General features: G+C 40.8%; 1 protein-coding gene across 1 annotated transcript; it reads left to right on the top strand.

The window, feature by feature from the left end:
* Positions 1 to 647: 647 nt before the first annotated feature.
* T265_06813 (hypothetical protein) lies at positions 648 to 25625 on the top strand (the record flags this gene model as incomplete). The annotated part of the gene is made up of 4 exons (XM_009172187.1): positions 648 to 1152; positions 10829 to 11088; positions 21553 to 21723; positions 24854 to 25625. 4 exons carry the CDS (start codon positions 648 to 650, stop codon positions 25334 to 25336), a joined length of 1419 nt encoding a protein of 472 aa, XP_009170451.1.

Genomic DNA, 25625 nt, shown 5'->3' with positions numbered 1-25625 from the left:
CTAATTTCAGACAATGAAAGTGGGCAACTGATTCAGTGATAATATAAAGTAGTCAGCACAACGGGCTACTACTATTAGATTAAACTAGTCAAAATAAGTCGGAATAAGCTGTCATTCAAGTTCCTCTTGGTGGAAGAAAAATATACTAATACCCAATGCAGCACTTCTATTAGTGTACATCTTTCGCGAGCATTAAGTATCATTGGGATTTTGTGATTGTTAAAAGTGCCGCCATTATTAGCTATTAGTTTTTTGGCCTGTTCAAGTTTGGTGAAATTGTTTGCTTTGTAGTTTTCTGATATGCCGGAACCCTATCATTACCTCATACAAGATCCCTACAAATGACTGTCCTGTATTCAGGAAAAGTCATGTGCCAAAATACATTTAATACGGAATTTCATTCACCCGGTGCGAATATGCTTGATGTTATCTGCTATGTACAGCATGGTTGCATTTTTGCTGACCATGATCAATACCAGCAGGGAACCAATCAGCTGTCCAAAAAACCGAGTTAACGTCCATTTACTTATCCAAACTCTGGTGATTGGCTGATCGGGGATCTGGGATCTGTGGCTTGATTTTCTATTGATTTCGTATGGTTCATCTGCTCAGGTTTTCGTCATGGGAGATGAACAGAAAAACCTTCTATGCGTGAGTTGAAGATGAGAGCTATGAAAATCACAAATATCTGGCACATCGTCTGTATGATTGTGAGTATGACCTCTTTCAATCCTACACAAGCGGAATATTCTGAACGTGAGCTGGTTAAGACTCTGTTGGAATCTTACGATGCTGTAAGCCGACCGGTGATGAGCGGACATGATATAGTCGTGGTTACGCTGGGACTTGCGCTTCAGAAGGTTATTGACTTGGATGAAAAGAACCAAATATTGTACACATCACTACAGGTTCAACTCGAGTGGCATGATGAGGTACTTGCTCGTGGAGCTTTTCGTCACATGGGGGATAAATTAACTCCAAACGGTAATCAGAGGTGGAACGACAGCGAGAAGTTCGAGGAGGAAAAACTTCTCATCATCTTGCCCGCAGACAAATTATGGACACCGGATTTATACGTTTATAACAATGGAGCAGATGGGACAAACGGGCTAGTGTACGTACGCGAGAGTTGGATACGTGTGTATACCACTGGTGAGTTACCCTTAGGAAGCACGTCCTCAAAATTACGCACTATGTGTCTTAGCTCGGTGTTTATATGGGAAATTCACTGAGAGGTTGAGTCTTGTAATCTGGACAAGGTAAACGCGAAACCCATGACACAAATGGATTTTTGTCTGATGTGTATATTTCGGTTTCTACCTTTTTATTTTATCGGTTTATTCTGTAGCACAGGAAGACCAGTATTTGTTGAAAATACGACACAGGTTTTGGTAGCAAAAGTCTAAAAGAGGATGATATAGCATGTTGTCTGGGAAAACTTAACAATAAGGCTTCGAAATTTTGTTCTTATAAGAACTGTAAATACCAACCAATTAAACCGCAATATAAGAGACAAGGTGAACGATAAGAAACAATGTTTTACCAACAAATGTGTAGTAGTAATAAATGCTGCACGGATATAGCAGCCAAAGGATTTTCTGCAACTCGTAACGGTCACGCCAAAATCCCGGTTCGTATTTAGAGAAATACTATCAGGAGTTGAAGCTCCAGGCTTATGTGGAGACAGTGATTAGTGACAGTGCCCCGGTGAACTACGGGTTACTAGTGCGAAAGGTCGGATATCCACATCATATCACGCTATTTTTAACGACCTAGGCCCACAAAACAAAGTTTCCATTACAACCGCATTTGACCCCTTTGAATATTCTGAGGCCAACCTCGGGAAACCATTAATTGAATGCGTTAATATTCCGATTCTGAAATGAGGTACATTTTTGACTGTTGCCTTAAGACTGTAGTGCTTGGGGAACAGTTAACTATTTTCCTTAAAGTTTTTTTAAGCCGGAGGATGATCGCGTATCTATGAGTGAAACTTTTACACCGAGTTGTAAGGCATTATTTATTTATGCCTTTGTTCATATCACTGTCTAAGTTTGCTTGAAACAATCAACCACTTGCACTCAATGCAGTATGACTGTCTGCCATCAAATAATGTTGTAGCTTATGCCAGTTCGACTGATAATGTTCAATAATCTAAGGTGAACCCATATTGGACATTGAATTGAAAGCACAGTGTACTAGGTACTGGTTTCAAATAGAAAGCATGAAATTATTCGGCTGGTAATTTAGCGGCCACATTACTTTTTTAGGAAGTCAGTCCGTACGACAACAATTTTGAGCCTCCATGCTGCCAAGAAAGTAAAAGTGCATCAGGGAGTCATACATATCTCAATCTACCAACGGGTGAATAATGTGTGAATGTGACTGCGTGGAAAGCTAGTTAATGGAAAATTAGGCCCAAATGCGAAGTTTAGTCTGTACACACCCATTAGGAAGTTACTTCATTTCATGATTTTCAGGAGGAATAGATTAACTAACACTATCCTCAAAAAGGACGCACATAACGTACAAGACAGTTTCAATTGATGGGTTCTTGGAAAGCCGATCGTATCCCGATACCTTACTGGTAGCTAGGATTTGACAAACGAAAAATCACCATGCGCTTCCTCAGAGAATAAAAGTTTCGAGTTATTGAAAGGAATATAGAATAATACGGACAAAAGCGTTTTCACAGAGAAAACAAATAGTGTTTCTTTGTCTAGACAGCATACAGTTGCTTTGAGGGCGTTTTGACAAGTGTCGAGAATGTGTGAAGCCGGGCACTCAGAGCCATGGTTTCCAAACGCATTGTCATCTAACAAAGATTCAGTCAGGTATTTGGACAAGAGCAAAGAATCTAGAGTTTCCGGAAATTTTTAAAAGATAATCCTTTGTATTTGAACGTCACGTATCAATCTGAACCACTTGTCAGTTTTAATCAGCTTTGATATATCTTGAGTGGAGAAATTTCTTTGCATTTGCCATACAAAGCATATTTGGTCTTACCTTAACTAGTTCGTGAGTTTAACCTGAACGTTTAACCTGAACAACAAAAATATTAAGTAAGCTTTTTTTGTGAGTTAATTTAATGGTTGTTGCAACTGACTTCGTAAATCGAATGCACAAACTATAGATGCTTTCCCATTTCACCCTTATCCAATCTAATACCTTCATCAACTTGTTTACTCCAACAAGGAATATCATTCATTTGCTGGCTTCAGCCATCGTGCTGAATGAGACTTGAGAAAGGATGCAATGACAAATGTGATAAGCAATCCACTGTATAAAAGGCAATCACCGGTGACATTGGAATCCAGTTATTAGTAATTCATTCTCCCAGGCATCATAAACGTCCTGCAAAATTAAATACTAGCTTCAAGAAATTATCCAGTGAATACGTCATAAAGTTGTTTGCAGGTGTGTGCTCACATATTCCCACCACATTGTAAAACTTACATAAAACTAAAGCGCTCCTAGTATTTGTGACTTTATCGATCAGGATGCTGACCACTAGAGAAAACATGTAATGCAGCGGATATGGATCTGAAGTACTCGAACGCAGTTTATCCATCAACACAGTTGTGCGACAGACTCTTACTGGAATCCTCTTTAGCATTCTTTGCTGAAACTTTATTCCCGGATAACCTAGGCAAGCAAAGATCCACCGGTTTTTTGTGGTACTTAAACAGCTCAAAACTCATTCCCTGGTAAATCCCATTGAGTGGGTTTTGAGCAAAGACCAACGTTTCTGTGAATCATAACTGTATACTGGCGTTCAGCCACTGGACGCAGTTTAGTTCAGAGGTATTCAGAAGCGTACTGTCTAGAAATTCCTACACCAACAAAACATTGCATCGTTGAGTAGTTGTGCCTTGTTTTACTGTTTGCTGATAAGCGAGAGTTATTGTAGTCCAAACGAATGTACCAACCAATCGTCTCGCAGGAGAACAAGACCTTTTGAATGCTGGTTTATCATGGGTGAACATTGACTCCACTGTAGCTGACACTTTTTGAAACGAAGCCCTCAAGGGGAAGCAGCCACATACGTCTAATTGTCACTTCTTAAAAGGCAAAACGGCCTATCATACGTGTTGCGGGGGATGGAAGTAAATAGGAGGTTATATCATATTAGTGTCTTCCAGCCCCTGGCTAACCCGTAACGACGACTATAGACTTGCAGTGCACGCAGTCTCCGAGCGTGCAAAAACTTTACTACTTATACAATGGTCCAGTGATTTCTGAAACCTTCTAAACTACGCTTAACCACCTGCTTTTAACCAGTAATAGATGGAGGTCTAGTACTGAATTAGTTGAACCTTCTTCGGCAACTATACAAACTGCATGCCTAGATTTACCAGAAAATAGTAACTCCAACCTACACATTCGGGAGCCGTTTTCCTCGAATCCTGTTCTGTAGAATCATACCTTTTGGAAATTGAATGCTTCAAAAAGGTAGTAGAGCATCGGTTCTAGACAGCAATAACAAATGAAACAGAAAAACAAAGGTATGCTCAAATTATTCTGCGCTTCAATTCAAGAATAACCGTACTTACTCAGCCTCAAACTCGGCATCCCTAGATAGACAAACCTTTTCAAGGGGTCACGAATATTAGTGTCGAAATTACAGCGGTAAAAAGCTTAGTAGATCTGAATTATCCGATTGCATTGCTACCTCCTCTGAAAATCCTCACTTCCTGAAATTTACGCCACATAAAACATTGGATTAGGCGGTGTACTGCACATTCAAAGGATAAAGTACTCGTCCAGGATTTTCAATCACCCAATATCCTTCTGCAACTTTAGAGAAATAAATTTGAGTCAGTTAAGCGACTTACTTATTTGGGCATTTGCATTGACTGTGACTATATTATGACTAACGAAATCAATCGAGGCACGAGCAACGGTCGCGATCTAGAATCGTGTATGGTGTTCAAAGAGGATTTTCACTGAAGGTGAAAGGTCACGTTTACAGAACGACTGATAGAGCCCTTGATTTTGAACCTTGGCACCTCTTATCCGATGACACTAGACCAATTAAAACGTTTTATTACCAGGTGCTTTGTAGCGCGTTGGGCTCTAGAAGCGTAGTGTTTGTGGTGACTACTTCCTGACTAGTCAGAACCAATAGAGCAGCAATGAAACCCACTAACGGTTTGGTACACGAAATACGCATGATCAGATAATGCTCACCACAGGATGCGTTAACTTCAAACCCAAACTATTGCTGGCGGAAGGCACACCGGGGCCAAGCAAAATGAAAGCGGCTGTAAGTTTTATTTGATATGCCACATAATCTGCTACACTTGTGAGCCTGCTGTCACCTCCTAGTCAGACTGGGGTTGTCCGTCATTGTGTGGTAGGCTCATTTCGAGTGAGATTCACATTAAGCGAATCTAAATGATGGCGCTCCAGTTTGACGTAATGCTCGCATATGTTCTTGTTTGCAATTTCATACTGTTTGCATCTGGTACCTGGTCGTTTGAAGATGGAGGCAGGGTTATTGAGCTAGGTCACCACCCCTCCTCTCTGTTTACACCTATTCTCGAAAATATTTTCTTATGGCTGAATGCCAGTTAAGCACCAGTACTTACTGCTGGTTTTTTGCTAACGGTGATTGTATGACTGCCTTTTCCGAATCATTTTATTTTTCCGCATACGTGACATTTACTTTGGAGAATGTTCCAGTATATTTCGATAGCAGTCTTCAAACTAAGACCAGAAGCAGTTTTAATTAATCTTCGGGAATTTACAGAATCCAATAGGTTGCCTGGTTTTTGCAATCCTTTTTTCGTGTGCATAGTGTGAAAACTTCAATGCTGGCCAAATCAATGACTGACAAGCCGGAACAAGCTATCCCTCCAGCTGTTTAAATGTTTTACATTTCAGCGTTAATCTGAACTCATACAGGTACTCTGCTGTCACCTCTAGAAAACCTCTAACACAAAGCCAGTGAAATCGCCCCTGACATCTTAAGTATTTTCATATAATACTGAAATATCGAATGATTAATCTACCGCCTTCTTGTCGGATTTCTAACTACAAGGTTTATCAGACCGTGTTCTGAGTACAAGGCAACATTGAATGAACCATTAAAACTTTGCGGAAACTTCTTTTCGGGAAAAAAACAAGGCCAAAATTACCTGGATTTTCTACCCGGAATAAAATTTATATGCATTGCTTAAACATTGTGATACATGGCTCCTTAAGTGGTGTTGAATCCTGTGGGTGCTACCTGGGAGCATCATTTTTCAAGCAGATGTGAACCACAGAAATACGGTTTTTTAAACGTACCCACAACACCAAGAGTTTGAAAACAGGATAGGCGCATAGTCACAAGTATGCGTACAAGACCTGTCTTCAACACTACTTTGCAATACAGAACGACATATGACGATTATGAATACTTCAGTATACTGATGCGAAACTTGTACTGGGTCGATACCCTCAACTAATGTATTAAATTGGATGTGTGCAAAAAAGTATTTACCGATCCCTCTAAGTTTTTTTCTTCTCATAAACGCTTACCGGCGTTTTTCCTTTAAAGTTTTTTGTTTGACTTTCTGTTCTGTTCTCAAAGAGATACAAGGCGTGTTTTAACTTAACTAGCATATCCGCTCAAATCCTGTGAATTGCTATCAATTTTCCTGATAAGATTCGATCTCTATTTGTAAACCTTATATCTCTGTAAAGCGGTGGGCCGTAATCGACTTGTTTGTCGCACCGTGAAGTACAAATGCGAGGACTTAGCAACCTCCAACTACCTTTGAAACCATGCAGCAGAAATGTTTGTCTAGGAGGTAACAGTCTTATGTTATTCTCAGTGCGAGGATGGGGAAGTGATAGGTTTTTATGTGAAAATCGTTGCAGTTTAGCGGCTTTAGCCTAGTAAAGTATACAAGATGTATATATTTGAAGACAGTGTCGATATTCAACACGATGCCTTATGCTGCTTTCAAAAGAAATCTACGCCAAGACCGGTTTTGATAGGCCTGACCTCCGGTTTTGTAGCACAACGTGACGCACACATTGATTACTATTGTCTGTTTTGTGCTCTGCGCCCGCTGTCAGTTTTTGCCGTGTTAACTATGGCTTCATGTCGCCTTTTCTATCGATCACAGAGAGCACAAGCCGTTTCGCAGCTCTACAGTTTTGTTACTTATTTTTTGAACATAATAAAATTGTTGGCTAAAAACACTTTGGAACAGGGGAATGAAGGTGCTAAACATCAGTTTGATTGTGTTCTTACTTAGCGCCGCACGTGTGCCTGGAATAAAATATTTTTCCAAAATAAAATGAGACATGAACACGCAATTTAGGATTCGTGAGGAACTTACTCAATATGTTCCATTTTTAATGACAAATGATAGGCGGCTGGACAACAAGAGTTCGAAAATAGTGCGATGAAAACGCATTTATGAGCTGTAACAAACGGTAGTAGAACGCATGTAGTTTTCTTCCGTGCAAGACTTCAACTTCAGAGAAAACACAGTAGATATATAAATTTCATTTGAGATTTACTCCTACAAGTTGGCCTAGTCTGTGTCGGAAAGGCGAGAAATACAGTTCTTTCATTCTTATAAGAAATTATAAGCTTTTTGCATCTCACAACTCCAGGGGATTTCGATCCATCGACCGCCACGCTAGTAGTTTTAAAACTTGACCGTTCGGCCATTAGAGGCTGAAAAGCATTCTGATTAACCCGCACTTTGACAGGAGTTAGCACCTGTCAGTCCTTACTCACGGAGGCCACATCACGTGATCACGCATTGACTGATTCCTCGAGTCCCGATTCCTCAGATGCAAGTTTCACTCATCTCGTGGAAACATTTTTCCTCTGAGCGACTTATGGTGTGTTAGTGATGTGAATAGATATGATAATTTCCACTTGGACTTTTGTGCCTCAAAAGTAGTCAATTGGTGTTTTAAAGTGCGGTAGCATTGTACGACTGTTTTATCCTCATTTGAATCCGTGAGTACCTGGACACAAATTTATCCACGCTCATAAATGCATACCTGGCGAGCCTTACGAATGACGACCTAGCGTTTATATCGGAAGCCATATTACATAACGATACTACGATCGGATAAAGTAGCCACATTTTCATTTTCTGAGCGGAACATATGTAAATTCGGATCACCACGGAAAGTAGCTCAATTTCATATACAACCACAGCCCTGTCTTCGCACACTAACATCTACCATTTAGAACAAACTGAATAAAGTTAGGTGAGACTGTTTCCTCTTTAGGATTTGATTGGGGAACGCAATTGTACCCTCTTCCTGTCAAAGAGAAAAACCCCATGATGCCTGCTTTTACATGTTTACTAGAAAATTCACTTTCTGTACAAGCCATCTGGGTGTTTGTAAAATTGCTGACTCGAATCAATTAGTAATTATTTGATATACGAGAATGGCCATTCCCGCAGGACTGTCGGTGAAAAAATCACCAAGCGGACAGAAGCCTTATGTTCGTTTTCAAACACAGGGTCCGATTGGTGAAATTGTGTCTCTGACAACATCGCCTCTGCATCCCTTAACTTTCTACTGGTTTGTTTGCTAAAACTTTTGGCACACTGCATTCCTACAAGTTGAACAAATGTGCAGGATTTGGGCACAATAAACGTTACGACTAGCTAACAGGTCTATAAACCTGTCTACAAAGTCACAGCAAGAATTTCAAGTTGACTCACTGATGAGTATTGCTGAAGGATCCTATACATAGGTGAGCGTTTTTCAGTAGGTTACTGCCATAAAAAGCGTTATATATAATGTTTATTTCTTATTCTGCCACAGCGTATTTATGCGGCACACAGATATTTTGTTTCTACTACACAGATCACTTCGGGAATAAACTGGATCACAACTTGAGTGGTCGTGTAGTTGGTTCGTGCCAGAGTGAAGTGCTTCGGTGTTACATCTTAGTCCTGGAAAGGCATACAAAGCCTTAGAGGCCCGTCCATTGAGCTTTATTAGAGCTGACGGTAGATCTCGAGATTCAGATGCAGCCCTATTAGTTGAATGGTTGTAATTTTTGGAGGAAGTTTATTGAATGGGATTTCTGAGTCCTCATTTCAGCAAATGTGGTACACTGTATCTATTCATAGTTCGTTGGTATTTATTTGCACAAAGACTTTTTCGAGGTATACAACAACGATGCTGGTCGGTTGTACCATTCTTGTTCGAATTCAGCATTGCAATTAGAAGGCAGATTGAAACCCTTTAACTCGGACTGTATTCACAATTGCCTTACCGCGTCGGTAAAAGCGAACCAATGGATAAATAATAAATAAGTCAAATAATCGGTACAAATTAGGTTAAGTCAGTGCTGTCACGATACCCCACGATTTGACGCAGTTCAAGTTTTTTGCTCTTCTACTGGTCCAATGTCGCACCAAAACCGGTGTACTTCGCTGGTGAAAAGATACGCTGACCATGTATCTGCAATCACCGGACATTTTCCCATCCTGGAATAAGACGAATCACACGATGGACGACGAAATGAGGACAAATAAACCATACTCATGAAGTTAAAGAAAATGGTAATCATCCATAAATATGGCAACTCAACAGACAAATCAGCTGTTTGATGACGTGCAATAAAATGGGCACTTTGTAAGTCATTCATCTACAAAAGCTTGGTCGTTTTATTGGTCGGTGAAAAACCTGAAAATGAAACCAAGTTCAGCGTTTCAGTCTATCCGCCTTTTAGATACAAAGCATTTAAAAAGTCTTACTGTTCTGCTTTTCCCATCAGAGTTACATCATCGTTATCGTTCATATCCTCCTCCTCTCGGTCGACAGGAAAACCATGTTAGCGTTATGAGATATGGCATCTTAAATGGTTTTTCTCTATGAGCATAAAGAAAAGGCCACAGAACACTGGACAGCTCCTAAGTGACACAACTTTTCTAGAATATCTTCCTTCCGGTCAGCCAACAAGCGCTTGGTTATCATACGGGCTCCCTCATCTTCTCAGCAGAAGTCAAAATTGAACGTCGACTGCAATGTACTGGATTTTATTTGATTCATTTACAATCGCCCCTCCTCTGACGGATAATTCAAACCACCATGAATACTGATGAATAATGATGAAAACCATCGTCCCTTATCCCTACCGTATACTGCCGTTATACCATCATCGGCATCACATACGGAGACAGCTAATGAGGGTAGATCTGATGAACTAAAAGAGTGAAGCACTTATCACACGCTAGGCAATCGAGACCTCTGAAGTTCTAGCTGTGTTCGGTCGTATAGTGGCGTGATTCAACTCGAACGCATAAAGTTGTTCGAATTGTTCTTCAAATTACTCGCACGGGTCCATCGATATCCTGCAGGCATGTTCACGAGAACATGGACGCCACAGTGGGTATCATTGTGAGGATTTGATCGATCCAACCGTTTTCTTCCATAGGTTGCTTTTTAGCTATTCAGCGAGCTTATTCACAAACAACCGCAACCTTCATGATGTCTTTTCCGGGATAGTGGAATGAAGAGTGCGCCTAATTAAAAATATTGCAGATGACCATTTTCATGTGTGTTTTGGCCACAGACCGATACATATTTCGATATATACTTGGGCACACTGAATAAACGGAACAATCCCACCCCGAGCGATTTGAAACCTAGCAGTATCAAAACGGTGCTTTATACCGGTAATCTTACTTAGGGTCAACCCATTGGGTTTCACAGGCCTATATAGTTGGAAGATATCCATCGTCATACAGTTTGAAAATGAAACACGAAAGAACCTGTATCATGCACAATTTTGATAAAAGTAGACGTGGGCCCTAATGTGTCCGGTATTCTTTTCTCACTTATTTTTCAGGTAGAGTCAGCTGGAACCTTCCTATTAACATACAGAGCGCTTGCAACGTAAACATATTCTATTTCCCCTTTGACCGCCAAGTGTGTGAGCTCCAGCTGGCCTCCTGGACATACGACAAGAGCCAACTTATTTTAAAGCCAAAAACAACAAGCACAGAAGAGATGCTTGAGTGGGCCATCGATAACGCAGAATTTGCAGTCACAGGAGCTCAACTAATCCTCAATAACCGGACCAGCTTTGATAAGCAGGAGTTCTCTCAGGTAGGTTGTATTCCACTGTTACCGTGCCTTGAGTTCCATTATATTCTCTGAACCGGTTAGATAACAAGAGGTCCAAAAAGATTGAAGGGAAAATTTTTCCTCGAATATTTACTTGCGATTACCGCACGCTTGGTGTTTTTAAGTCGGGCCACTTCATTTTTACTGGAAACTTCAAGGGTTCAGGGGAAGGTTTCATATCTAAGGATGGGAAATATCAGAACCTCTAAAACTTGCCCTACTCACTCCGTGTGTGGCGAACTTGTCACTCTTGTTAGTAATTCAGTGTTTATAATGGGTATGCCTCATTAGTGCTGATGACAGTAGAGTAGTGTTGGCACTGAAAGATATGCTCCGGCTTTCTACATAGGCAAGGTCATCCGGTCGACAAACTATCCTGCCGCGGTCTGAGTAAGTGAAAACCTATTATTACAGCATTCATCTTAGGGTTGCGCATGTTGTGCCGCTCCGTACTGACAGGCCTGATCAAATCACCTGTCAATTTTCACTCTATAAGAACGGAGCCGTCAGTACCATAAGTAAAAGACAAATGTCAAAGAAAGAAGGACTGCAGAACGAGCAAAGGGCAGAAGAAAATACCTTCTCCTCAAGATAACTGATAATTATGCAGACGTTTGTTAGCCGATGAAGTTCTAACTTGGTTTTTTGTATAGCACGTGCAGGCCTCGTGACAAATAATTTGGGGAGTTGTGTGGTTGGTCTCTGGCTGGTCTCTCTTCGTTGGAGATGCATGAAGATTTGGGAATTTTTCAGTAGATGTTTCTTCCCATGAGTGAGTCTGATTTATAATGAGAAGTCAGAAAGCACGGTTTGGCCGCTTAAACTCTATTGATAATTATCGGTAGTGTGTATCTCACGGAATGCCAGAGTTTTTGAACATGCAACCTCCCGACCAGTATATTCGTAATGCACCACTCATAAGGTTGCTGAAACTTCTCCGACAAGGCACGACCGGTTTTGCTGTTCCTAAGGCTCTTCAGGTAGGCGCAGTCTCCGAGTTTTCGTCAACCTTATGTGCTAATTGAAAACAAATTGCATGAAATTAGCGAAATACACTCAGTTGCGAACAAATTTGGTTCTGCGAGGGACTCAACCGGAACCCAGCTGAACCTCTCGTTTGCAATGTTTCCAGACCAGTAGTTGTGATGCTTCGAGGATCGCTCACCAACGTATTAGTTTGGTACCATTTTGCTGTGCATCTACTCTACGTGTGATCAAGTCTATTAGTGTTAAATTCGACTCAACCAAACCCAATTTAAAGATTTCACGGAGTACAAACTGTCTTCCCAAGTGGTTAGAGCGCGAATTTACTGACCGCAAGGTCCGTAGTTCGAATCCGACCTCCGCCACTTGACTTCCCCTGTCTAGGCTTGGGCAACCTGGCAGTATCTCAGCCCTCGTGCTTCCGTCGGGTGGCATGGCAGCTGGGCACCGGAAGGGTGCTACACCTGAACGCTTCTTTTTTAAACCGTCTGCTTGCAGCTCTCGCTAGTTACCATTTTTTTCGTCATAAGAGGATACGTCCCAGAGTAAATTTTCCCTTTTTTCTGACTGCGTGCAAATATAGTGCCTGAAAATATCCCACTACTCTTACTGATGGCTAACTGGTTCGTTCAGAACGTGTCGCCCACTTTTCTACTTTTCTCATTATATGCGGAAAGACAATGGAAATTCTGCTTTACCACGCTAATTAGTCTTAAGAATATAAGCTTAAACAGGAGAGTAGCATTCACCCAACAGCGCAATAATAGTGCTGACTTCAGTGATAAAGAAATTTTCGATTCGTTTATCGGATTTACCTGTTGTACATTTCTGCGAGCATAGCTTGCTTTTCATAGAAGTGAGAGGGAAAGAAAAATTCACAGTCTGTAATAAACGCACTGACAAGACAAATTTATTTTACCCAAACTCAAAAAGAAATCTTGGAGACCGAATGAGCGATCATGTATAAAAATACTCGTATAAGCATTACAACAGTACTAGTCATTCGGCAAGTCAGCATTCCTTGGTTGTTGAATAATCTCCGAGACTTGACAGTCACTCATTTCATACAGCGATTCTGAATGGTTTCGATGATAACTAACATCCTTTCTTTGTATATATATATAACTTCATTTGATCCTCTTTTTCCTACCCTGGGGGGCCACTGTAAAAACGTTTGGCGAAAAGCGTTCTCAACATGGGTGGGGAAATTTGGTACACACTATCTTCTTTTGTAAACAGAACAACACGAAACTGCGGAGGTCTTCCATGAAGGATCAACACTCCGTTTAAGTGTGCCTTGGAGAAACTCCAAAACTATTGATCAATTTTTGTGGTGTTCCACCAATCAACCTTTTCAGCTTCATACGTTTCCGACTTTTGGACCAACCGCTAACAGTGACGCCTTCGACAACCACCGCATTTGATGTGATGGATGCTGTCGATAAAACTTATTCTCGACCTAGTCAGTTCCTATCATTGTCCCAAACAGTTTTGTAGTGTCACCCTGGAGTCAGCATCCTGTGTATGTATGTTTCACTTAGAGCAGATAATAGTATTGGTGGCGCTATGATGTAAAAGTGAACATGATATGTAGAGAGCGACAGAAAATGAAAACTAGTTAGTTAACAGTCATTCCATTTCAAACAAGCGCTGTGTAAAACACTGGCTTTCGAATTCTCCGTTTTGCTCATCATTTGAAAAATATTAGGAACGAGGCCACCATGTAGCTGGTTTCAAACATGATTGCAAGTGAATGGCTTAGCGTGGCTTAGCCAACTTCAGCTATTCCACTATCAACAGCTGGTCAGGTGAACACTATCGTGACAACACTCCTGGTTGATATGCCTATTAGTATTTTATGTCTATCAGCTCTGTATGTTCCGGTATTAGTGGTGAACTGGAAGCAACCACAGAAGGACTCACATGGGCAGTACACCTTAACCCAAGTTTGGAGTTCAGGCCGAAAGGCTGTCAACATGGAGGTCAAATATGTGAACATGAATAAGTGCATAAAACTTGGTAGCGGCTACATTAGCTGAGATTCTGACCAATTTACGTACACGCATTTACATGCTTTACTAATCAAAGCGATACAGAAGCAAAGAACAGAACAAATATCAGCGAATCCTGTTTATTTTAACAGATTAAAACAAAACTTACCATGAAGTCGGCACATAAGATTACAAGTCAACATCTCAAGACAAAAGCAATTTGTCTGGAAGACGCAGGCGAACTAGGGAAATCATTTGAAATTCATTGAGGCATACAAATTTCCGACGACAAATGAACCTTGTTCATGGGCCTTCTGCATTGTTGGCCTTCACTTAGTGATACGGAAAGCTCAATTGCAGTACTTTCCTTAATTATGATAACCCAGTCAGTGAATATTTCGCTTTATAGTTCATGAAAATGGTCAAGTTAGTCCCGGGTTGTTCCTCGTAGGAATGACACAAAATGCAGAGCTTTATAAACCATATCTTTTGTTCATATATAGACACATAATCGTGCCAAATAACTTTTGCCACTACGTGTCACAGTATTTCGGTGGTGATCTCCTCATCGACATATTATATGACTTGTTTTCCTTAAAGAAGAGCAAATACCGTCACGATCGACCAAAAAATAATATATTGAGAGCATCTTCGGTATTTAGTTAGGATTTGAGATGACTAAGTGGTCAGAGGGCAAATTCACTGACCTGAAGGTCCGTGGTTCGAACCCGGCTTCCCCTGTCTAATCTTGGGCAGCCTGGTAGTATTTCAGCCCTCGTGCTTTCTTCGGGTAGATAGCAATTTGGTACCGAAAGGATACTACAGCTGAGCAGCCTAGTTGGAGGCGCAATTTTGGAGGCTTATGGATACAGAAATCCGCCGAGACGGCTCCAGAAAAACTACTTTAATGGGAAAAGATTTTCAACTTATTAAGTTAAGTTTCCGTAACCAGGCGGAGTTTTCTCGTCCAGTAGGATGGTAACCGGAAGGATGGCGAGTCGGTAACGTTGTCAAATTTCGTTACAGGCTGCTGACGAAAAAAAAACTTTAGATTGAATTCGTCAGAATACTCATAAGAAATGGGTAGCTCTTAGCCTTGGTCATTACCTGGTTTCTATGAATACTAAGAAGAATAGATTACAGTTTTTGGAATAGTCTAGTTATTCTACGCCTCACAGAGAATCAAAATGCCTCCCGTGCTCAGCTTGATCGAAGAGCACCAGAAATGGTTTATTAGAAGTCTCCCGTTTCCGTCAGCTAATTAGTCCTCTGAGACCGCACTTCTATCGCTGTCACCGCAAGAAAGGTAGTGCTTTTCAAATCACTATCACACGCGGATGTTTAGAATACCATCCCAAAGCTTCTGGTACAAATCTGGATGTCACACAGTTAACTTTCGATTCAGGCCGAAAGGCTGTCAACATGGAGGTCAAATATGTGAACATGAATAAGTGCATAAAACTTGGTAGCGGCTACATTAGCTGAGATTCTGACCAATTTACGTACACGCATTTACATGCTTTACTAATCAAAGCGATACAGAAGCAAAGAACAGAACAAATATCAGCGAATCCTGTTTATTTTAACAGATTAAAACAAAACTTACCATGAAGTCGGCACATAAGATTACAAGTCAACATCTCAAGACAAAAGCAATTTGTCTGGAAGACGCAGGCGAACTAGGGAAATCATTTGAAATTCATTGAGGCATACAAATTTCCGACGACAAATGAACCTTGTTCATGGGCCTTCTGCATTGTTGGCCTTCACTTAGTGATACGGAAAGCTCAATTGCAGTACTTTCCTTAATTATGATAACCCAGTCAGTGAATATTTCGCTTTATAGTTCATGAAAATGGTCAAGTTAGTCCCGGGTTGTTCCTCGTAGGAATGACACAAAATGCAGAGCTTTATAAACCATATCTTTTGTTCATATATAGACACATAATCGTGCCAAATAACTTTTGCCACTACGTGTCACAGTATTTCGGTGGTGATCTCCTCATCGACATATTATATGACTTGTTTTCCTTAAAGAAGAGCAAATACCGTCACGATCGACCAAAAAATAATATATTGAGAGCATCTTCGGTATTTAGTTAGGATTTGAGATGACTAAGTGGTCAGAGGGCAAATTCACTGACCTGAAGGTCCGTGGTTCGAACCCGGCTTCCCCTGTCTAATCTTGGGCAGCCTGGTAGTATTTCAGCCCTCGTGCTTTCTTCGGGTAGATAGCAATTTGGTACCGAAAGGATACTACAGCTGAGCAGCCTAGTTGGAGGCGCAATTTTGGAGGCTTATGGATACAGAAATCCGCCGAGACGGCTCCAGAAAAACTACTTTAATGGGAAAAGATTTTCAACTTATTAAGTTAAGTTTCCGTAACCAGGCGGAGTTTTCTCGTCCAGTAGGATGGTAACCGGAAGGATGGCGAGTCGGTAACGTTGTCAAATTTCGTTACAGGCTGCTGACGAAAAAAAAACTTTAGATTGAATTCGTCAGAATACTCATAAGAAATGGGTAGCTCTTAGCCTTGGTCATTACCTGGTTTCTATGAATACTAAGAAGAATAGATTACAGTTTTTGGAATAGTCTAGTTATTCTACGCCTCACAGAGAATCAAAATGCCTCCCGTGCTCAGCTTGATCGAAGAGCACCAGAAATGGTTTATTAGAAGTCTCCCGTTTCCGTCAGCTAATTAGTCCTCTGAGACCGCACTTCTATCGCTGTCACCGCAAGAAAGGTAGTGCTTTTCAAATCACTATCACACGCGGATGTTTAGAATACCATCCCAAAGCTTCTGGTACAAATCTGGATGTCACACAGTTAACTTTCGACTAAATAAACCTGGCTGCATTTCTGCACACCACTGTGCATGTTGAACTCCCGAAGTTGCCTTCCAGTGGCTAGACGAATATGCCGGATTTTCTCCTTCCCTCTGCTCACACGTTGCAAACTGTGTTCTAAAGCGGGTAGTATCACATTTCTAGTGGTGTCAGCTGGTAACTGTATCCCGTCTATTTGATTTCTGACTTAAAATAAATGGCACGTTAACCATGAACTATGCGTCCCTGCCTTCGTTAGTGGGTTCTTATCGGAAACAAAGCTTCGAGAGGAAGTGCTGGCTGTTGCGCTATACGCTATACGTGAAATTCATCTTCATGGCACTTTTGAAAGGACCGATACCTGTTTAGGTGAACGTTGTTCGCCATTGTTTTATTACAAACTGATGTTTCACGCTCCCTGGCAAGGAGATATTAGCCCAGTAAAAACAGTGTCATACACTTTTACCATTCCGTCAAGCAACTTATCACAGAATAACAGAAAATTACAGGATTTCCACTCTGAACAGTACGACCCTCAACCGTGTTTCACACTTGATGGTCTTCTACTATTTCGTTTAGGCATTTTGACTGACCATAAGAGTTCAATGTACGCAGATCAGAGTACGCACGCACACGGTGTTACATACCTGGTCACTCTGTAAGAGCGTCAGCTTGACCATACACGAAAAAGTTGATGGACATACGAATGGTCTAATTTTTGGACCCGGTTGTCGGCAGAACTGTGTGTGATTGTAAGTTTCAAAGGTGTTATTAGACCAGTTCTGACGAACGTCAATCGAAGAATTTCGCTTTCTTCATTGGTGAGTTAGTTAACTATCTTTCGTAAATGCTTTTCATCATGAAGCTGCAATTTACAAAGGGTGAATAGTACGACATACTTTAGGTCTGAAAGAAATTCGACATTCTGGTAATAAACTTTGACACTGCCATAAGGTTCACAATTTACAAGAATTAGTGTATATTTTCTAGTACTCCTATTGTAAATACCCCAACAAAATTCGAAGGACCTTTTAAAGTCTGCGGTTTAGAACAGAAACCTCCAGTCGAGGACAGTTTGAGCACTCAATGACTGAGTGTGGCAGCCGTGTCCCAGTCAAGCCTGAGAGCATGTAAACAGAATCCTCATGAGCGCTTGAGTATTGGTCAGTATTCACAGAAATGCAGCTGCAGTGTCCGTATTCTCCTAAAAGATGTTTTGCATGTAAACAATACTATGCCTAACAATCAGTTTCTTGACAGTGAACAGGTTAACCCGGCAGGGAGATACGAAAAGGCTGTGAACTTACCACAAGCGCTTACCGATAACTGCTTTAGGCCCACAGCCTGGGCTGTCCAAAAGGAGGAATCCTCAAAGTAGCCTCAACTCTCTGATAAAAAGGGTTGTCTTTTTCCATGAGTGTATAAAAAACATGACTGAACCGTTCTAGGCGCATGTTAAATTATCCTGCATCGGAGCAGTTGGAAAACAAACCTAGAATATGAATCTTGGGAGCGTACGGTTAGGCTTTTCTTTTTTGTTGTCGTGGTACATTCACATGCATTCATTTGTTGAAAAAATTGTGACAAAAATACACCATCAAAACGAAAAGTCAATCTATAATTACACCCAATCCCAACCCATAATTTCCAACACATTTGATTTTACTTTATGCAAGAAAAATGCTTTCTCTGCCTCCTGAAGCTGTACTAACATATCGTACCGGTAGTAAGTGCACGAGTGCATGCTGTAAAAGAGAAGTCAGATATGCAATTTATTGCTGAGTACGGGAAAGATCTGATGGTAGCTTTTTATATATGATCCAGAGGGCGTTTGTTTTTCCTTTTGGAAAGAAATTCAGGCCGTCGAACTGTGGCATCTCCCAGCATCGTAGTGAACGGACAGAAAATTGCACGACTGCAGATGAGAAACAGGAAAACATTTTCGGGGAAGTTTTCTAAAACTCGCAATGTCCCGAAAAGTTTCAAAATTTCTGACGACGACAATTTTGGTGTTTGACTACATTTTACAAAGTCAAGTGGGGGGATTCGTTCTGAATTTATTGTCCACCATCACAGTCATGCTGTTAAGGACGTGTGCGTTCACTGTTACTCCAAAACGTGTTATCTTAAAGTCTCTCATAAACCACCGTGATTGAAAGTACAATTTGAACGTCATACAAACTCAACAAAAGATTATGGTTACTCCAAAAATTCCAACCATCGAATTTTGTGGAACCCTAATGTTACAATGTCCTCTCTGTAGTAGCTGCTTCGGTGTGTCAGAGCGTTTGCGCGTGTGCGTGTCCGTTCGTCGTTCCACCATCGATCTGACATGTGACTTGAGTGGCTGATTGGATGTGTGTCCGATTGGTTGGCTCGCGTGAGCGCTGTGGGTTGACTGGATATGTGACTCAGTTGTTTTGCTTGTCTACCACGAAAGCGGACCACTTGGCCGCGTGTACCCAATACACCCGTGTCCGTACTTACGCGTTCTTCTGACTTACTGTGAACTACAATCCTCTCCCACATCTGACATCATTTGTATCCGCTATTTAGTTCAAATTTAAGTTATTTTCGAATTCATCTACCACGTCCCACTATGTGCTGGTTCTAGTCAGCATACTCCTTGTGTCTGTTTACCTTTGGGTAAGTAAAAAGATGAAGAATAATGGTTGGTCATGGCATTGATTCATTTGTTCGTTGTAGATAATTTGTTGCGGGTAAGTCAATTGCCAGCTAGTTAATCACGAAACAGTTCATCGCCAGTTTGGTGATTACAATTCAGTTTAACTTTTGATACTTCAGCACTTGAGTACCGTATCAATTGATTTATCATGACCAGTATACTCAAACTGACACAAAAGTTACACCAACTTGGCTTTTTGATTTCATCTTTCATCGTAACTGCAATGAAAATGGTAACAGTGCTCTTTGTCTTTTAGGTACAGAAAGACTTCATTTACAGGACAAAAACACCCAATAGAAAATTTCCAAAGCTCCCCGGCAAAATAGTCATACCAGCGATTTTAACCATACCGGATAAACTAATTCATGGGCGAACAGTCTAACATGTATAATTGAATTCCAAGAATGTATGCACCTTGTAAATACAGGAAGTACCTATAAACCCAGCAGCAACCTGAGACGGCAGACTGCACTACCACGGCTCTTCATAAGTTACCTTATTCCGGTATAAAGCCGAGTTAAGAACCCTGCCAGAATGTCATTAATTGTCTCGATAGTCGATTATATGTTTTTATTTCTTGAAGACCATCAGGTAGGCATTATCCCCGGTTTTTGTCATCTTCATGCTCTGTCTGAGCGCCACACTGTACACAATCGAATAAATACACTCAGTTTGAATCTACCTTGGTGATACTGTGAGATTTCGAATATCGTGACCTCTGAAACATAATAAGGCTGCCTTTGTGTAGAACATTCAGTTGAAACATTTCATGAACAGGAAATTCAGTTGAGTATCTCAATAAGACCAAAGAATACATTTCTCTAATATTGTCGGCCAGTTTGTGATGCCAGCTATCGAGGCGTAGAAAATATCTCGCCTGATTGCCGTTAGTCCACATCCGAAGTTTTGAATTACGTCGTCGGTATTTCCGTCAGATATTAAACCACACTTGTTAGATTACCCAGTGGTAACAACTTTTGACTTCCAGTGTGTCAGTGTGTAAGACATGCATGCGGTCTTAACACGACTTTCATTCTTTAACGCAAGGATCATGTTTATTGGCCAACGATGATTCAAATGTCTGCTTTTACGCAATCTCCACGGCTCAGTAGCTTTTGAGACTTTTTACCGTCTAACTGAACATATGTAACTACTTGTATCCCCTCTGAACTGGTCTCAAAGCACTGAGGTCTTTAGCTGGATCTCTACTGTGTTACTCCAGAAAGCCTTAGGTAGACAGGTTACACACAGAGTAGAAATTAATCATGTGAATTCAGGGGAATAACACATTTGGACTCATTTTTAACACTGTCAATGCACAGGGTGTCGCTAATATAAAACCTACTAAAAAAATTGGGAGAAGCTGCACTTGGATAAACGGAGAGGAGACAAGTTATCACAGTAAAAACTTTGATCATCTTTAAAATTAATCGAACTTACAGAAAAATAGCCGAATGTCTCGGGTTATTTTGGTTTATTTTGCTAATTCACTCGACAGCGGTAATCTAACCGACCCGCGTTTATTAGTCAAATCACTAAACTGGTCCGACTGTAATTTGTCTTGGTGACAGATTGTTGAACAAACTACTTTCTTGCAAATATCAACAGAACATTGAAATCATCCGTGACCAGCTAATGTAGGATTACAAACTGCCCAAAAATACAGTCGATTTGTAACGGAGCTTATTCAGTTCTATCCAGCTTCTCGACCGGAGACGACTCAAAGGTCTTTCAAAGGTGAGATATTTTGGCTATTGATGTTGAAAGCCTCTATCTCCCAGATTTCTTCAAGTCTTCTTTTTATTCTTACTTATAAAGTGAATTGCACGAACATATTACGATGATTAACTTGGCAAAGCAAACATATCTAGTTAGGCGAATTTCGCTAGATATACTTTCCTAGTCCTTGAATATGTATGGCGAACCTGTTATTTCTTCCTCATTTCTGTCATTAACTCAGGTTACTCTATGGCTGCACATTGAACGCAGGGCCTTATTCTACGGCTATACAGTAATCGCACCCAGCGTTCTCTTATGTATACTGACAATATGCAGTTTTTGCCTGCCCTGTGGAAACGCCAAAAAAGTGGAGATCGGACTGACCGTGTTTCTGTTTCTCTATTTCCTCCAAGTAAGAACACAGATCAAAAGTTTTGTTTTGGATTGGCACACGTTTGATACTGTCAACTTACCTTTGCTTCCTAGAGATTTCCGCCGGTTGTAGACCCAAATAGAGACCAGCAAGTGAAGGGAGGATATGCTGTGTTCAGTTAATACATTTTTAATGAGGTTAAGACGTGCATATCAGTGGGAGATTTCAGGCCCAAAGGCTGTTTGAACCGTAGTTTACAAAACCCTTCTGAAACGATGACTTCTCAATCGGTTCCAAAAATTTTCCGACTGTGCCATCTCTGTTCGAGACAATAACATTGGTAGGGTGGAACGCTTTTGGTCACCACAATATGACGATCAAGAATGACATGAAAAAAGTTCAGATAAACATCTGAAATAAATCTTCCGACGCCCAGTAGTCGAACTACCTAAGGACCACTATAGTTCGTAAACTATAAGCTGATTTAACCTCATGAAATGCGGTCAAATAGGAAACATTTAAAGGCAAATCGTGAAACACTAGCTGACCTATGCTGGATAGGCTCAACGTTATCATCATTATTATCAAACTGGCGTCTGGGTTTATCCCATACAGTAAAATTTGTCAGAAATCCATACCTAGTTGGGGCTTGTGTGCCGTCTTGTTTGCCGTATGATGCTACGAAAAAACGGTAAAATCCCCGGGACAGGAGGAGAAGCAACCCACCCGGTTACGTTTACCATATGAGCCCCAACCAGGACGAGGCATGTGGCGAATTGGTCCCCAGGCTAAAAAGATTTTCAGATAATTTAAATGAGAATAATATGATGGCCTTCCTTGTGCGAGGGGAGGAAAGCCGAGTGGTTGTGACGCAGAATCAAACAGAGTAGGACAAAAGCGTTTATGATCAATAAGCATTCATAACTGGACGGATCTAAATGAAAAGACATGACAGTGTGAGGAAGGAATAGTTTCACACAGCCGGATCAGGCAACAATTTTAACCTCAAACATTTTATATAACGACACCCTCCTAACAAAGCAGCTGAATTAAAAGGGTTTTAGTTAGCCAAACACCGAAGCGAATGCTGCATAGATCCATCCCGAAAAACAGATTGACGATTTAAGACTCCAGAAAAGGGTGTTTAGAGCCTTTTCTCGGACGAACTGATTTTCCGAGATAAGATTAGATTTTAAATTAAGTCGGAACCTACAGTTTCTAACAGTGTATAGCTGAACATCAAAAAGTTGCTAAGCTTCCCATTCTCTCGCCAAGTAGTACGACGCAAGTTTCGATGCTTCGCTCCGCTAATCTTACTTGGCTGTGCCTTAGACGGTGCTCCAAGCTTGGGCGTAACAGTTCACCCGAAATACTACCAGAAAATGTCGATTTATGAAGGCAAATGAAGTAGCAAAACATCCTGCTACAATTCCAAATTGGTGACAGTCTTACGGCATCAATTTTCAAATGTTCTTGATGTTCAGTAAAAATTATTATCGTACTTTTCTATGGAGAAAAATGTTGGTAGCTCAGGTAACGTGCCAGGCAGGCACAACCACTAACCCACGGCTATGCACCACGACACTCCTTAACAACGTACTGATGATGTCACCTCGATTGGTGATGGAACGTTTGCAATCAAAATGCCCAGCTGAGCGAACAAGCCAACGACCATTATCGTACTTAATAAACATCCTGATAGCACGGCATGTCACGAGGGGTGATGCCACAGAAATTGGACATGAAACCCTGGCTTCTGGAAGTTATTTTTCCGTACGTCATGAGCTCTGTGAAATCGAAAAGGTTAAGAAGTATGTGACGTAGCATTATGTGAGACCTTGGTTGTTAACTTATGAAGAGTAGTTGGGTCATAGGCATCACCCAAGTATGTATATGGTTTACTAAAGGTTGACTATTGAGACCCGCACACGCCCACTTTCAACGTCCATACGACGTGCACCTGAACACTGCACTCTGAGTAAAAAGGATAGAGAAAGGAGCGCCTCATTGGAATAACGTTAGTTCGGTCATTTCGCTGACATCTGCCCGCATCCATTCAAGGCCCAACGGACAGGAGGTATATTGAAGACTTAGGCTAAACGCCCATCACGGGAACATGCCATATTGCAAACGGAAACTAGCGTTTATCTGATTTTTTCCAGGATTTCCCCGTCTGGAACCCCTTCCGTACTTTTACCTACGATAGTAGAGAGAATCTACAATTTCAGCAGGGCTTTCGTTCCTCCGTAACGTCAGGCTGGATAGCCGATCTGTGGTGTATAGCTATCTTATATTTAGGGTGATGTAGTCAGCCCACAAAGCTCGGATCTACAAACAATGTAATGAAAGGTTCAAACTGAACCATCTGGTGAACAAAGACTAAAGGTCCAGTTTGAAAACAAAGGTACTCATAACTTTTGGCTCTAATTTGCATGCAACCCAGTAAATTCTCGTGAAATGCTGATAAATTGATGAACACGAGTCTTCGGATATGACTGCTATCTGACAAATGTCCAGTGGCACATTTTTTTCAGCTTGTCTTACATCAGAATTCGCAAGAAATTATGAATTTGTTTCACATACCAAGCGTATTGGTATGAACGAACCCGATTCTTACCCAATTACAGAATTAAACTGATATATCTGGCAATTAATTAATCATATTCTTCGGAAGGCTATAGATTTTGCGACCATTTATTACTAAAAATTGGAATTTTATTAGAATTATTTTATTGATTTCTGCCTCGCTGAAAAATGATAGAAATCATTGATTGTTTTGTATTTAGCTGATTCCTCGTACGGTAAACTCGCAAAATATAAAACTTGATGCGAGTAATCTTTTGAGTACAGACTTTAATATTTCAAGATGAGTTACTGTATTGTATGCTGACATGGAAGGACTGGCATTTAAAGCGATTGGAAAATATTCAGCCAACCACCATCATTATCGATCAGTAATATCACAACATAATCTCACTCAAACTGTCAAATATCTGCTAAACCGAATAAATATCATACGGCAAAATTGTTAGAGTCTACATGTTGTTGTTGATGAGAAATAATAGCAATAACTTTGAATCTTTTTGTCTTTTTGGTTACATCCTATTCACGTCCGATTTGCATTTACAATACCCCCTTTTGTTTCGTCCTCCTCCTGACTCTATTCCAGGTGACGATTTCCGAACACACCCCAGAATCGAGCACTACACCGCTTATCAATCTTTTCCTCACATTGGTGATGTCACTGAGCTCATTTTCAATCATCTGTGCCACGTGTGTGCTCAACGTCATTAGCCGAAGCCACGAAGAACCCTGCCCAGCACCATCATCATTTGTATGGTTTGTCGCAACCCAAGTTTTCGGTCGTATGACATTTATGAGCTACAGTAAGCGTGACGAGCAGCTTTATATAGCCATTCAAAACGACATTCCCGAGAATTCTGCTAACCCACCGTCATTTGAAGACCATACAAACTGTAACAAGGTCAACTCCTTATTCGAAGATGTTTCCACCGCCAGAAGGTTTATGTGGATTCACGTAGCTCGAGTAACAGATCGTGTGCTATTACTCCTCTATCTGATGATGACGTTTCTGCTGCTTTTCATGTTTCTCGTCTATATTCCGGCATCTTCTGCCGCTTCTGTGTTGTGAGCACCATCCTTCGCACATGATTAGTGCGGAATGAAACAACTTAATTTGTGGCATATCATGCCAAATGCTGACTTTCCGACATTCATTCTAATAGTATATTTGACCTAATTTAATCAGAAACTTAGATTTTTGAAGAATATCCCATTTGACACAAACTGATTGTTGTATACTGAAGTGAAACGACGAGCACTATGTAAAAATTATTTATTCTCACTGGCAATCGTTGCCACTCTCCTACCCAGTATTGGATGCTGGTTTTAAACTACAACTGGAGTGTCATAATATTTTC

Source organism: Opisthorchis viverrini (assembly GCF_000715545.1).
Source record: "Opisthorchis viverrini unplaced genomic scaffold opera_v5_149, whole genome shotgun sequence".
NCBI classification, from domain to species: domain Eukaryota; kingdom Metazoa; phylum Platyhelminthes; class Trematoda; order Opisthorchiida; family Opisthorchiidae; genus Opisthorchis; species Opisthorchis viverrini.
The sequence above is the reverse complement of the archived record's forward strand: the minus strand, read 5'-3'. Positions and strand labels throughout refer to the sequence as shown.